The sequence below is a fragment of the Mobula birostris genome, chromosome 3 (assembly GCF_030028105.1).
Source record: "Mobula birostris isolate sMobBir1 chromosome 3, sMobBir1.hap1, whole genome shotgun sequence".
NCBI lineage: Eukaryota > Metazoa > Chordata > Chondrichthyes > Myliobatiformes > Myliobatidae > Mobula > Mobula birostris.
The window spans coordinates 180,456,180-180,470,352 of NC_092372.1; the positions used below are offsets into that span (position 1 = coordinate 180,456,180).

General features: G+C 39.8%; 1 protein-coding gene across 1 annotated transcript in view; it reads right to left on the reverse strand.

Annotated features, from left to right (window-relative positions):
* The window catches only part of cubn (cubilin (intrinsic factor-cobalamin receptor)), a 392,255-nt gene that overhangs the window by 259,251 nt on the left and 118,831 nt on the right, over positions 1 to 14,173 (reverse strand). The window contains 2 exon segments of the mRNA XM_072254425.1: positions 6,240 to 6,399; positions 13,674 to 13,858. Coding sequence (XP_072110526.1) covers positions 6,240 to 6,399; positions 13,674 to 13,858 — 345 coding nt within the window.

A 14,173-nucleotide genomic window follows, 5' to 3' on the forward strand; every position in this document is an offset into this window, starting at 1 on the left:
GAGAATTTAGATCCATAATTCGTAGGAAGTGGCATCACAGAAAGATAGGGTCATAAAGAGAGCTTTTAGCACATGGTCTTCACAAATCAAAGTACTGAATGCAGGAGTTAGGCGATTATGTTGAAGTTATATAAGATGTTGGTAAGAATTAATTTGGAGTGTTGTGTGCAGTTCTGGTCACCTACCTATAGGATATATATCAATAAGATTGGAAGACTATAAGACCATAAAATATAGGGGCAGAATTAGCCCATTTGGCCCAATGAGTCGGCTCCGCCATTTCATCATGGCTGATCCAATTTTCCTCTCAGCCTCAGTTGCCTGCCTTCTCCCAGAATCCATTCATGCCCTGACAAATCAAGAATCTATCAATCTCTGCCTTAAATATACATAAAGATTTGGCCTTTCTAAGATGAGGGGCCCTAAACTGCTCACAATACTCCAAGTGAAGCCTCACCAGTGTTTTATAAATTTTCAACATTACATCCTTGCTTTATATTCTAGTCCTCTTGAAATGGATGCTAACATTGCATTTGCTTTCCTCATCACAGACTCAATCTGCAAATTAATCCCTAGAGAATCCTGCACAAGCACTCCCAAGCCTCTTTGCACCTCAGTTTTTTTGTATATTCTCTCTATTTAGAAAATAGTCAACACTTATCATTTCTTTTGCCAATGTGCATGACCATACACTTCCCGACACGTATTCCATCTGCCACTTCTTTGCCCATTCTCCTAATCTGTCTGTTGTTCTGTAGACTCTCTTCTTCCGCAAAACTACCTGCCCTTCCATCAGTCTTTATATTGTCCACAAATTTTGCAATAAAGCCATCAAATTCCATCATCCAAATCATTAACATATACAGTAACTAAAAAGAATTGGTCCCAATGCAGACCCCTGTGGAACACCGCTAGTCACCGGCAGCCAACCAAAAGAGGCTCCTTTTATTCCCACTCTTTGCCTCCTGCCAGTCAGCCACTGCTTTATCAATGCTAGAGTCTTCCCTGTAATACCATGGGCTTGTAGCTTGCTAAGCAGCCTCATGTGTAGTACTGTGTCAAAGAGTACAGAGAAAATTGTGGGGACTTGAGGACCTGAGTTATAGGGAAAGGATGAGTGGGTAAGAATTTTATTGCCTATAGCACAGGTGAATGAGGGGAGATTTGTTAGAGGTGTACGAAATTATGAGACATATAGTAGCATCAATGCAAGCAGGCTTTTTCCACTGAAATCGGGCGAGACTAGAACTAGAGGTCATGTGTTAAGGTAAGGGTGAAGGGTGAAATGTTTAAGGGGAACATGAGGGGGAGCTCTTTCACTCAGAGAATGGTAAAAATATGGAACTTGGCAGAGTCTAGATGGGCCCAAGAGCCTGCTTCTGAGCTGTACCATCCTATGACTGTATAGTATTCCATTTTTCTTTCATCCATATGCCTATGTAAAAGTCTCTTAAATATCGCTAATGCTTGTCAATGTGTGGCCTTGTTGTCCAGTAGCCATCCTCTAATATGTTGTGATGGCTCAAATGCATCTGAACAGCAGTCTGTGACATAATGAAGTTCCACGCCCACTGCGAGGATAATGAGTACTGAAATCATGAGCTGCACTATAAGGTAATGGAAGGTCTTTTCGAAAAATTCACTTTTAACATATTCAAGGCACAAAAATTAAGCAAAGCTCACAGATGATAGCTGGTCAGTTTTGTGGCTATTGCTAGTTATCAAACAGGAATTTGAGAAGAATCCTCACACCCTTATTCCACTGTTTGTTTCAGTGTACAGCTAAGAGTTATTTCATCAGTCATTTGAATAAACGAAACTATTTCCAGTAGATATCAGCACAGTAGGTTGTAATCTTCTTTCACATTTTCTAATGACTCATTTTCTGGCTCTGATTCCATGTGGAATCTTTGCTTGTCCAAATCATTCTAATTGAGATTTTTTTTCTCATTCACTTTAAAAATATTTGAAGGGCAACAGCTCTACTAGAGAGAAAAAATAACAAGTGATAGAATGCTTCTATTTTCATTGTCAGATACTTGCATAATTTTACAATCAGTGCATAAGAGCACACTGGAAAAGTACTGTGTGGCCATTTCTCTTCCTGATAATGACAACAGCACACTTTTAGGATTAGAAAACAGTGGTTAGCTGAATATAAACTTTCTGAATGTACTTATATGCAACTATGTTCGAAAACAATTTTTAGTAATAATCAATGAACAGGGTTCCTTGACTCCACTCATTACTGAGAAATCCATATGTAGGGCCTGACACATAATCCTGATCATTAGCTGAACCAAACAGGGAAACAGTAGAATGAACAGATTGGCAAGCTTTGATTAACGGCAGAGAGCATCGTGTTTATTGTTGCCTGTGGTGGAAGAGGAACCAATTGAATAAGTATTATTTTCATCGTAACAATGCCATAAAACGTACTCTGATACACCGACTTGTGTTGTTTGCTGGAACAGAATGATACCAGTAAACACTTTTTTCAAAAAAATAATCACTTATTAAAACATAATTCTATTACGTATTTTGCAGCACAATTCAAAGTTCCACTCTGCTGGAAAACTTACATAAAAAACTAAAAGAACTGGGATATTCAAAGAAATTGAACTATAATTGGGGTAAATCTCAGTGTAGACACCTGAAAAGTTTTGGGGTAGCCATTACTGTGGATTATGTGGCATAGTGAAACAACCCAATGCTCAAATGAAAGTTCATGTGGAGGAAGTACCCCAACACTTCATAAATAGGAACTGTTACTAGAAAAGAAAGCCTCAGGCATTGCTTTGCTGAGATTGTACTCTCTGACCCATTGTTTAGACAGAATACAGAGAGCTTTACTATTCACCCAATATTGCTGACCAAACAGACTTCAGTCTCGGCACAAAATCAGGAGTTTCCATGAAGAAAATAGATCAGGTTGACAGTTACAAAATGTATTTAAAAAAACTAAATCCTAACTCTAAAGCTGCAAGGTACAGATAATTTCATGTACAGTCATGCTGGACTTTACTGAAAATGATATTTCCAGAACAGGCAGTTTTCAACACCACTAAAAATTAATCCTGGCCCCAAATCCCCAACATATAAGGGTTAACTTTAGTCTTAATCATCAGTAACTTCAAACTGATTGGAATTAGGGTCCAATTGTACGGTCTACCAAAATTCACATGATACTCCTATCGTTAAAAATCAGTGTAAATTCAGTAGCATAGGTAATGAAAGAAAATAGAAATAAACATGAAAGAAAATAGAATCTCTAAAAGATCTTTCAGCAAATATTCAAAAGAGGGTTATCGACTATGTATCACAGTCTCCGAGAATAAAAGAGAATGGGTGCTGTAATCCATGAAGCTCTCTCTGAATCTCTAGCTGTGATAGTTTAAAAAATACTGTCCACCCAGAGCAACAGGAAATGTAAACAGAAATAAAAAGCAGGAAGCTTCCATGTCTCAGGATATTTTGGAACTCACGAATGTTATTTCAGCATTAACACCTGTGCACACAGACTTATCCGCTCTTTCTCATGAACAATATAAACTGAGAGTAACTGGCCTTGGATGTTTTCTCACTGCATAAGAGTACTCAGTGGTACAGACACCAAAATATTCACGAGAAATATCTGCAACTACCTCATCTTGAATGTCATCAGCCCAGTGAAGAATTAGCATTTTTACATAGGAAAAAATACATTTAGTGATATTTCAAATTTAGTTCCAGACAATAACACAATGATCAAATATGTGTGCAGAGGACTGTGTAGTAAATACTGTTGCCACGGAAAGCTTCTTTCAATATAATTTCTCATGACATGGCGAAGGAGCTGGTCTTAGACAAGGAAATGACTATTAACTCAGAAGTTACTGAAATTACACATTACTTTCCACTTGGTTAAACAAAAACCTCCAAGCCCCTCTCAACAAGTCTGCAGTGATATTTCCTCTTTACTGGTTGCTAGGAGATCAAGTAACAAACAGAATCACCATGAAACCAATATATTTCAAAGAACTTGTGACTTGGTACAAAGCAATAAGCACACTGAGAAAGCAGTGATTCATTATTTCAACAAGTAGCAAGGATTTAACATTGAACAGAAAAGTTTTACTTAATCCAAATGAAGTAATAATTATTTGTGAGGCTATGGAAACACAAAGTTGCCGTCTGCTCTGAAATACAGATGAATTTATTGATGCAGGACTATAATTAGCTGCAACAGCTAAAATAAATCATGAAGACTGTTTTATATTGCGAATATCCACAAATTCAAAGGCTAATCTCTTATGTGAGCAATATGTTGGTCTTGTGCTTGTTTTGCTGTTTTATCTAAACGACCAATAAATAAACAAAAGAGGTCCAACTGCTTAAAAATGCGGTTGGTTTGAATTCCATTCCCACTCTTTTTCTCAACAGTCTGCTCCATGTTGAAACGGTCCAATCATCTCCATAATTTTAATCACAGAATTTATAATAATCGATAAAATCAGTTCTGCAAATTCCAATACTCCTAAATACAGTACTTTCACTAATATGTTTATATTCTACATCTGCATCCTAAATATCTGATTTTTTTTCCAAATGCTGGCTTTCCCCAAAGCTAAGCAAATGGGCCTATCATTAATATTTTGCAGGCACTGTTTAAAGTTACGTTTTATTACTTCCTGGAGACTACTGGGTGTGGCAGCTTAGAAACTGCAGGGGGCTTGCAAATAGCTGGTGTGGGAGCGCGTGATTTTCCAATGATTCATTCTGCCCACATCATTGTGAGTTCCAGAAGTGGAGACACAATTCAATTTAACATACTTTGTATTGCAATTGAATCTTATGTTTAATTTTCCAGACCTGTATCGTGTGCATTTTTTTGTCACCGACCCACAGGAAAAACGTAAATAAGGTTGAAAGATTACAGAGAAAATTTACAAGGATGTTGCCGGGTCTGGAGGAGCCGAGTTATAAGGAAAGATTGAATAGGTTAAGACCTTATTCCTTGAAATGTAGAAGATTGAGAGGAGTTTTGACAGAGGTATACAAAACAATGAGTATAGACAGGATACATGCAAGCAGGCTTTTTTCTGCTGAGGTTGGGTGGAACTACAACTAGAGGTCATGGGTTAAGGGTGAGAGGTGAAAAGTCTAAGGGGAACACGAAGGGAAACTTCCTCCCTCAGAGAGCCCTGAGAGTATGGAACAAGTTGCCAGCACAAGTGGTGCATACAAGCTTGATTTAAACATTTAAGAGAAATGTGGATAGGTGTCTGGCTGGTAGGGGCATGGAAGGCTATGGTCCTGATGCAGGTCAGTGAGAGTAGTAGGCAGTATAAATATTTTGGCATATACTGGGTGGGCCGAAGGCACTGGTTCTATGCTGTACTTTTCTATGATTCCACCAGGCTTCCCAGTAACCTTCTTGCCTCATCGTAAATATTGGGCTCATATCTTTAAAGCTCCATCTCAGGCATTTAGCAGCCTGGAGAAAGAATGGGAAAATTCAGGTAGGCATGAAGTCCGAAATGCTGCTCCTATTTTCTATCTTCCTAAAAAATAGAGTTATGATTTCTTCAACCACTTGGTGGTGTAGGTGAGCAGGATGAGGTTTTCCATGCATTACTATAATTGAAAACATTCTTTTGAAAAAAAGAGTTAACATCAGATTACCAGAAAATCTCCAGGGAAATGACTGAGCTGTTTCTCATGTGAAGCAGGACTGACGTGTAGATACAGACCCTCTAATAAAAAGTTCTGCAAGTTATTTTCAGGCTGTTTCATAAACATATGTCACTTCTACTGAAGCTCTGGATTTCATTCGACGTTGACCCACCCCATAGGTTACTTCGCATAGCACATTTAAAAATTGGACATGGTTTTTGGACAACTCTAGGGCACAAATGGAAAGGATGATGATTTCCTGCTAAAATAGAGACTAAATAAAAATGTGTCGGTAGCAGAATTCAGTTGGTTTTGAGAAACAACAAAGGTTTGAAGAATGATTCAGATTTGATGATTTTGTAGCAAAAGCAGCACTGTATGATTGGTAAGTAACAACCTCAAATAAGAGTTTGGCAAACTGTGACAGCCAAGTTAACCTCAACGAATTTGATATCAGAAAGCCTGGGACAGATCCATTTTAACTGGTTAAGTAGTAAAGCAGGGTGCCTCATGTGATGAAACAGCTGGCATGTAGACCAGACAGAGAATTTAAGCAAATACTCAGGCATGGTATGTAATCTTACCATTCTGAAACCACAACATCTGGAATCCATTGCCTGGAAAACTGGACTCTGACTGAAATGCCACATGCAGACTGGTACCAGAGGCTCTTCCTGATGGCGGCAAAGTATTCCCACAGAAAGTACCGATAAGATGAGACTGGGCACTGGGTCCATCATATAGCTAAAGCAAGAATGTAAGGGAAAAGTTAAAGAAGAGAAGTTACTGGTAGATAGCAGAAAAGAATGCAAACAGTAAAAAACAATGTTGAAGACACTTTTTTTTCCCCACTCGTTAAGCTTCTGTGCTAAAACAGAGTAGAAACTTGATTTTTTAAAAATTCTTTCTCTGGGATCTTGCGTGGTCCACATCTACTGCACTTGAACTGGTAGGCCATTTAAAAGTCAATTAGACAAGGTGGGGCTGGAGTAATACACAGGCCTGACTAGTGGATATCCTCCCCTTAAGGTTGAATCAGATGGATTTTTACAAAAAAACTGCAGATTTTGCTGTCATCATTATTAAGAACTGTTGTTACTATTTCAAAAGTCCAGATCATTAACTGAATTAAAAGAATTCCACAGCTGCCAAAGCCTGTTTGATTCACCTGAAGTCAGTAAGATCAGGAATTATATGGCAGTTTAATGTCACACCACATTGTATACAGTAGAATTGGGGCTTTCCTCATAGTATTACTGACGTGGACTTGCTGTGTTCATGCCTCCATTTAATGTTATCAGTGCTAGCAAACAAAGTATATATATATATATATATAAATTACAATATTAATGGGGAAAAATCCCAAGACCATATTATTTTCTTCAGTGAAAAATAGAGGGAACTTTTAATAAAAAAGTAATCAGCCTGGATTCCACTTTGCCTTTAGATATTAATTATCTTTCTGTCTGCACACCCACACACTCATTCCTTGCATTTAGTTTTGCAGCTGGCTGTATGTTCCCAGCAAAATCAGCATTTATGAAAAATGAAACATGTAATTTGTTTGTAGATCCTTAAAGGGGAATATTTCTTAGCTAGTGTACATGTTCTATGAATAACATCAGAAACATAGCGTTCCAGATTGGCAGGACGTCCCTCCTTTAATCTAGCTCTGAGACCTCCTAGGCTTTCCTCTGAGGTGGAAGCATACAAATGAGAGAACAAAGAGAACCCTTGCCTTCTGCACTTAATTACAGAAGATACTGAAATGTGGTCTGTCTTTAAATTCACACTGGTTTGAGAATCTTTGAGGATGCGAAGCTAGGTTGTAAGATCTGTCCTCAAGCCCTATGTTATATTTTTGTAAATTGCTATACAATGTTTTGCCACCTATTTGAACACCCCTCTAGACTTATAGTTGATAACAGAACCTTTTGACTTATGATTTATTAGAAGTTAAATGTCCCAATCTTCGAAGCCTCATTTCTCATACAACATAGAAGAAGGCTATTCAGACCATTGGATCTAGGGCAGGTCTCAGAGCATTCTCACCCAGTTCCTTACAAACCATTCTCTCTTAAGTGCCCATTAACTGCCACCAATTATTTTATTACTTACCTACAGGAGGAACAATATATAATAGCTAAGTGAGTTACAAGCACATCTTTGGGACTTTACTGCTCTCTGTATTATCCATTAGATTTTACCATTTACTGCATTAGGAAGTAGCTTTTTTATGACTAGACTCTTAGTATATTAGTGTCAGTATGAATTCTCAGTGCAGATCTGAGAGGTCCGACACATTAATGTGCTCAGAATTGCCTTTTAATAAAACTGCATCCTTTACAGCTGTGAAGCTTGGGTCACCTACAGCTGTCACATCAAGTCCTTGGAGCGCTTCCACATAAGCTGCCTCCAGCACATACTGGAAATTACCTGGCATGAGCAGGTGCCTCACACTGAAATACTTGTAAAGACCAACTGCAGAAGTATTGAGGTCATGATCGCCCAGCGTCAGCTGCAGTGGCTGGGGCACGTGATAAAGATGCCCCCATGTTGACTACCCCGCAGAGTGTTATACGGCCAGCTACATCATGGTCGACACTCAGCTGGAGGGCCGAAGAAGCGCTGCAAGGATCAGATGAAGAATGCTTTAAGGAAGTGCAAGATCAGACCCGAGGACCTGGAGGATGTTGCTGCTGACCGTACTGCTTGGCGACAGCTGTGTAGGGATGGGGGTCATATTCTGGAGATGGAAAGAACAACCAGAAGACAGCAGAAGAGAGCCAGGAGAAATGCAGCCATGGTTGCCACCACTACCACATATACATGTCCCTCCTGCAATAGAGCTTGTGGGTCCAGGATAGGACTGTATAGTCATCAAAGATCTCACTGTTAAAGGAGTGGACGTCATCATCGGATTTCGATGGACAACCGAAGAAAAAGATCTACACCTAAGATCTGAGACCTCCTTCTGTGGTCTGTGGTTCCAACTTGCTTTAAAAAGGCAACTACTGGACTGGTGTTGAAGAAGACTGTGGTGATCTGCCTCAATGATTACCACCCAGTAGCACTTGCATCATCCATAACAAAGTGTCTGAAAAGGTAGCAGTAAATTAACTCCTGGTAGATAAGGTGTTTGATAAGGTGCCACACATGAGGCTGCTTAACAAAATAAAATCCTATGTTGTTACAGGAAAGATGCTGGCATCGATAGTGGAATGACTGACAGGCAGGAGGCAGCGAATGGAAATAAAAGTAGCCTTTTTTGGTTGGCTGCCAGTGACTAGTGGTATTCATCAGGGGTCAGTATTGGGACTGCTATTTTTCACGTTGTTTGTCAAAAATTTGAATAATGGAATTGATGGCTTAATGGCAAAGTTTGTGGAAAATATTGAGAGAGGTGGAGGGATAGGTAGCACTGAGGAAGCAATGCAATTGCAACAGGACTTAGACAGATTGGAAGAATGGGCAGAAAAGTGGCAGATGGAATACAGTGTTGGGAAATGTATTAATCAAATCCTAATCACCACCACAGTTTAGCAAGACTATGGCCAGGCCATTCTAATCTCTTTATTTTACAATGGACTTGGTCGTTTTTATTCTAATTGTGTTTTTTACTTGTACAAACTGTGCATAATTTATGTTCTTCTTGCAAATGCTACCTATGTGTTGTTCATATGAAGCCTGTGATGATGCTGCAAGTCAAATTTTCATTGCACCTGTGCATAATCGCAGTTGTTCATATGACAATAAACTCATCTTCTGACTTTTGGAATTAAAATAATATGATGAGATGGTCAGCATGCACTCAGTGGGCCAAAGGGACCACCTACCACCCCACCAGCCTCCACATCAAACACATAATTCCCCAAAACTTCCACCACCTCCAATGGGATCCTACCACTGAGCGTGTCTCTCACCACCCACTTGCCTTCTACATGGATCGCTCCCGATGCGACTCCCTTGTCCAATCATCCCTCCCCACTGATCTCCCTCCTGGTACTTATCCTTGCAAGTGGAACAAGTGCTACACCTGCCCCTACACCTCCTCCCTCACTACCATTAGAGCCCCAAACAGTCCTTTCAGGTGAGGCAACACTTCACCTACGAGTCTGTTGGGATCATCTATTGCATCTGGTGCTCCCGGTGTGGCTTCCTGTACATCGGTGAGATGTGATGTAGATTGGGAGACCGCTTCACTGAGCACCTACGCTCCATCCGCCAGAAAAAGAGGAATCTCCTGGTAGCCACCCAATTTAATTCCATTTTGCATTCCTATTCCACCATGTAAATCCATGGCCTCCTCTGCTGTCGCGATGAGGTCACACTCAGGGTGGAGGAGCAATACTTTTTATTCCGTTTGGGTAGCCTCCAACCTGATGGCATGAACATCAATTTTTCAAACTTCTGGTAATGCCACCTCCCCTTCTCAATTACCCATTTCCCATTTCTCTCTCTCTCACCTCAACTCCTTGCCTGGTCATCGCTTCCCTCTGGTGCTCTTCCCCCTTTTTCTTCCTTCCATGGCCTTCTGTCCTCTCCTATTATATTCCCCCTTCTCCAGCCCTGTATCTCTATCACCAATCAACTACCCAGCTCTTTACTTGACCCCTCCCCCTTCCCAGTTTCATCTATCAGCTCCCAACGCAAAATGCTGGAGGAAGTCAGCAGGCCAGGCAGCATCTAGGAAAAGAGTACAGTCGACATTTCGGGCCGAAACCCTTCGGCAGGTGTTGCTTGGATTTCCAGCAACTACAGATTTTCTCTTGTTCACCTATCATCATGTGTTTCCCGTTTCCCTTACCCCACTTTTTGAATCTACTCATCTTTTTTTTTCCAGTCCCGATGAAGGGCTTATAATGGACATCCTGCATTTTCTGGTGTTACTCAAATTGTAGCATTTGTACTTTGTTATAGTGTAAAGCACTCTGCATGTTAAAGGTATTTTTGAACTATTTGGGAAAGCAATTGCCCAGGGATTGTTAAAAGTTTCTGCACCATAAACAGCCAATGTGGTATTATCACCATTTCAAGCTTCCAATAATTTGTTTTTATCCATGAATACATTTAGATGAGAGCTGCAATAAGAAATCTTAAAGTTCTAAGGAAGATAATTTGGAGCCCCAATGCACTGACATCCACCCTGAACATTCCCTCTTCTCCCTCGCCCACCCCCATTCAGGCAGAAGATAGAAAAGCTTGAAGCCACGTACCACTAGGTTCAGGGACAGATTCTATCCTACTCGAATGGAACTTGTGAGAAAGATGAACACTTGATCTCTCAATCATGTTCCTTGCACCTTATTTATTTCTGCATTGTATTTTCTTGGTAACTGTATCACAATTTTCTGCATAATGTTACTGATTTTTTTTTCCTTTTGTGCTGCCTCATTGTGCTTCTGTTTGGAATGATCTGTCTAGATGTCAAGCAAAGCAAAGCTTTTCACTCCATCTTGGTGGTTGTGACAATAGCAAACCAATTACTGCCACTTCCTCCTGCATCCATTACCTCCAAACAATGCTCGCAGCTTTAATGGGACATGCACAAACATTTAAATTTGATATCTTTGCAAGATTCCTTTAAATAGATGCATATTACAAAATAAACTTCCATTTGTGCATGAGCTTGATGTATATTGGGGAGTGAGCATATGGAGCTTCTGCAACCCCCACATCCCATTTGTGCGTGCAAGACACTTAATGCAAACAGCTAGCAAACCACATACAGGAACAAGGTCATAGAAAATTTAAACACTACATTTATATTGTCACTTGATAATATTTTTAAATATTGTAATAATTTAATCAAACAATATTGTTAATATTTTAGCATGTTCTCTTCACTCAAACCACATGTTCTTGTGGGAATCCTATACTTAACTGCAAGGTCATGGCACGTCTTTATCTGTCCCTGTTGTAAACAGAATTTTCTTTTTCCCATTGGATTTTGGAATTATCATGGCAACAATCCTAAAATTACAGTGCTTCAATTTTTCATCTGAGACTTATCACTACAATGGAGTGGTGGGACACTAAACCCACTTATTTTTAATAACAAATTGTTCAACTAAAAGAATAGAAAAATAAACTTTAGACAGATGCATTAGACATTAGTTTGCTAGTATCACATGGGTGTTTCCAGAAATATTGACTCTAGAGTCAGGAGTTATCCAGTACCAACACTGAACACATATCCTCAGCCAAGTGCACTCTACTGCAACAACATTCCAAATTCAAATAACATTCACTATTTCTACTTCGTTGACAATCAGAATCAGAATCGGGTTTATTATCATTGGCCTGTGACGTGAAATTTGTTAACTACAAAATAATAATAATAAGTAAATCAATTACAGTATACATATATTAACTAGATTAAAAATCCTGCAAAGAACATAAGTAATATGTGTTAGAAAAGTGAGGTGTCTATTTAGGAATCAGGTGGCAGAGGGGAAGAAGCCGTTCCTGAATCGCTGAGTGTGTGCCTTCAGGCTTCTGTATCTCCTACCTGATGGTAACAGTGAGAAAAGAGCTTGTCCTGGGTGCTGGAGGTCCTTAATAATGGATGCTGCCTTTCTGAGACACTGCTCCTTGAAGATGTCCTGGGTATTTTGTAAGGTAGTACCCAAGATGGAGCAGACTAGATTTACAACCCTCTGCAGCTTCCTTCGGTCCTGTGCAGTAACCACTCACTACCCTGCGCCCCCCCCCCGCCCCGCCGTACCAGAGAGTGATTCAGCCTGTCAGAATGCTCTCCACGGTACATCTATAGAAGTTTTTGAGTGTATTTGTTGACATACCAAATCTCTTCAAACTCCTAATGAATTATAGCGGCTGTCTTGCCTTACTTATTACTGCATCGATATGTTGGGACCACGTTAGATCCTCAGAGATCTCAACACCCAGGAACTTGAAGCTGCTCACTCTCTCCACATCTGATCCCTCTGTGAGGATTGGTATGTGTTCCTTCATCTTACTCTTCCGCAAGTCCACAATCAGCTTTTTCGTCTTACTGACGTTGAGTGTCAGGTTGTTGCAGAGACACCACTCCACTAGTTGGCATATCTCACTCCTGTACGCCATCTCGTCACCACCTGAGATTCTACCAACAATGGTTGTATCGTCAGCAGATTTATAGACTGTTTTTGAGCTATGCCTAGCCACATAGTCATGGGTATATACAGAGTATACACAGGGTATATACAGTGGGCTAAGCACATACCCCTGAGATGTGCCAGTGTTGATTGTCAGTGAGGAGAATATGTAATCACCAATCCGCACAGATTGTGATCTTCTGGTTAGGAAGTCGAGGATCCAATTACAGAGGGAGGTACAGAGGCCCAGGTTCTGTAACTTCTCAATCAGGATTGTGGGAATGATGGTATTAAATGCTGAGCTATAGTCAATGAACAGCATCCTGACAGGTGTTTGTGTTGTCCAGGTGGTCTAAAGCCGTGTGAAGAGCCAATGAGATTGCATCTGCCGTTAACCTATTGTGGCGATAGGCAAAATGCAATGGGTACAGGTCCTTGCTAAGGCAGGAGTTCAGACTAGTCATGACGAACCTCTTAAAGCATTTCATCACTGTAGATGTGAGTGCTACTGGGCGGTAGTCATTAAGGCAGCCCACATTATTCTTCATAGGCACTAGTATAATTGTTGCCCTTTCGAAGCAAGTAGGAACTTCTACCCATAGCAGTGAGAGGTTGAAAATCTTGTGACAATCTTGTGGCATGTCCACGAGTAACTGGAGAAGTAACTAAACAAATTATCAGGAGACAAAACGATGATTCACATGATTCCATAGTTGTACTTACCATATGCCATGATTTACCAAAATATTGAGAAGGTTATTATGAGTTAAAACCTCTTAAAAATATTGTAGGACAGAGACAGATCATAACTATTCAGATTACTTTAATGTCATTTACTTCCTTGAAGTAAACCTTAATTTAATTTAACTTTTTCAAAATGTTTTGTAATATTATTCCACTTATGAAGGGGCTTATTATTACCTTAAGCCAAGTTGAATTACAATCGTTAAAGTTCAGGTTGAAGGCAGTGAAGGTGTAATTGATTGTGCTCCCAGCTGTTGCCTGTATAGTCCAGTTGCAGTCTTGGTTAGGTGGATAAGGCTGAGGAAAGTTTGTACTTTCCAAAATCCCCTTGCTATGATTTGCAATGATTACACTTTGGCAAACTGCAAAGGAAGCAATGTGTTCGAACTTTGGTAAGTTTGTAAGTTAAACACACAATTAGTGGACAAATCTAGTTCACAAGTAAACAAAGAAAGAAAGAAATGCTGAACGCATCACTGAGATTATAAAGTATTCATTAGTGCTAATGGTAGTAAATTATCTTTAGTTTTGACATCAGTGTGCCTTATGTCCACAGATGAGTTACAGTATTAATAAACTAGCGACAGAAGTAAAACAGAATTATCTTTTAATGAATGCTGTAAAATGTAATGCTTAACAGAATTCCAGTGTCTGAGAACAATATTAGAGCCATACCA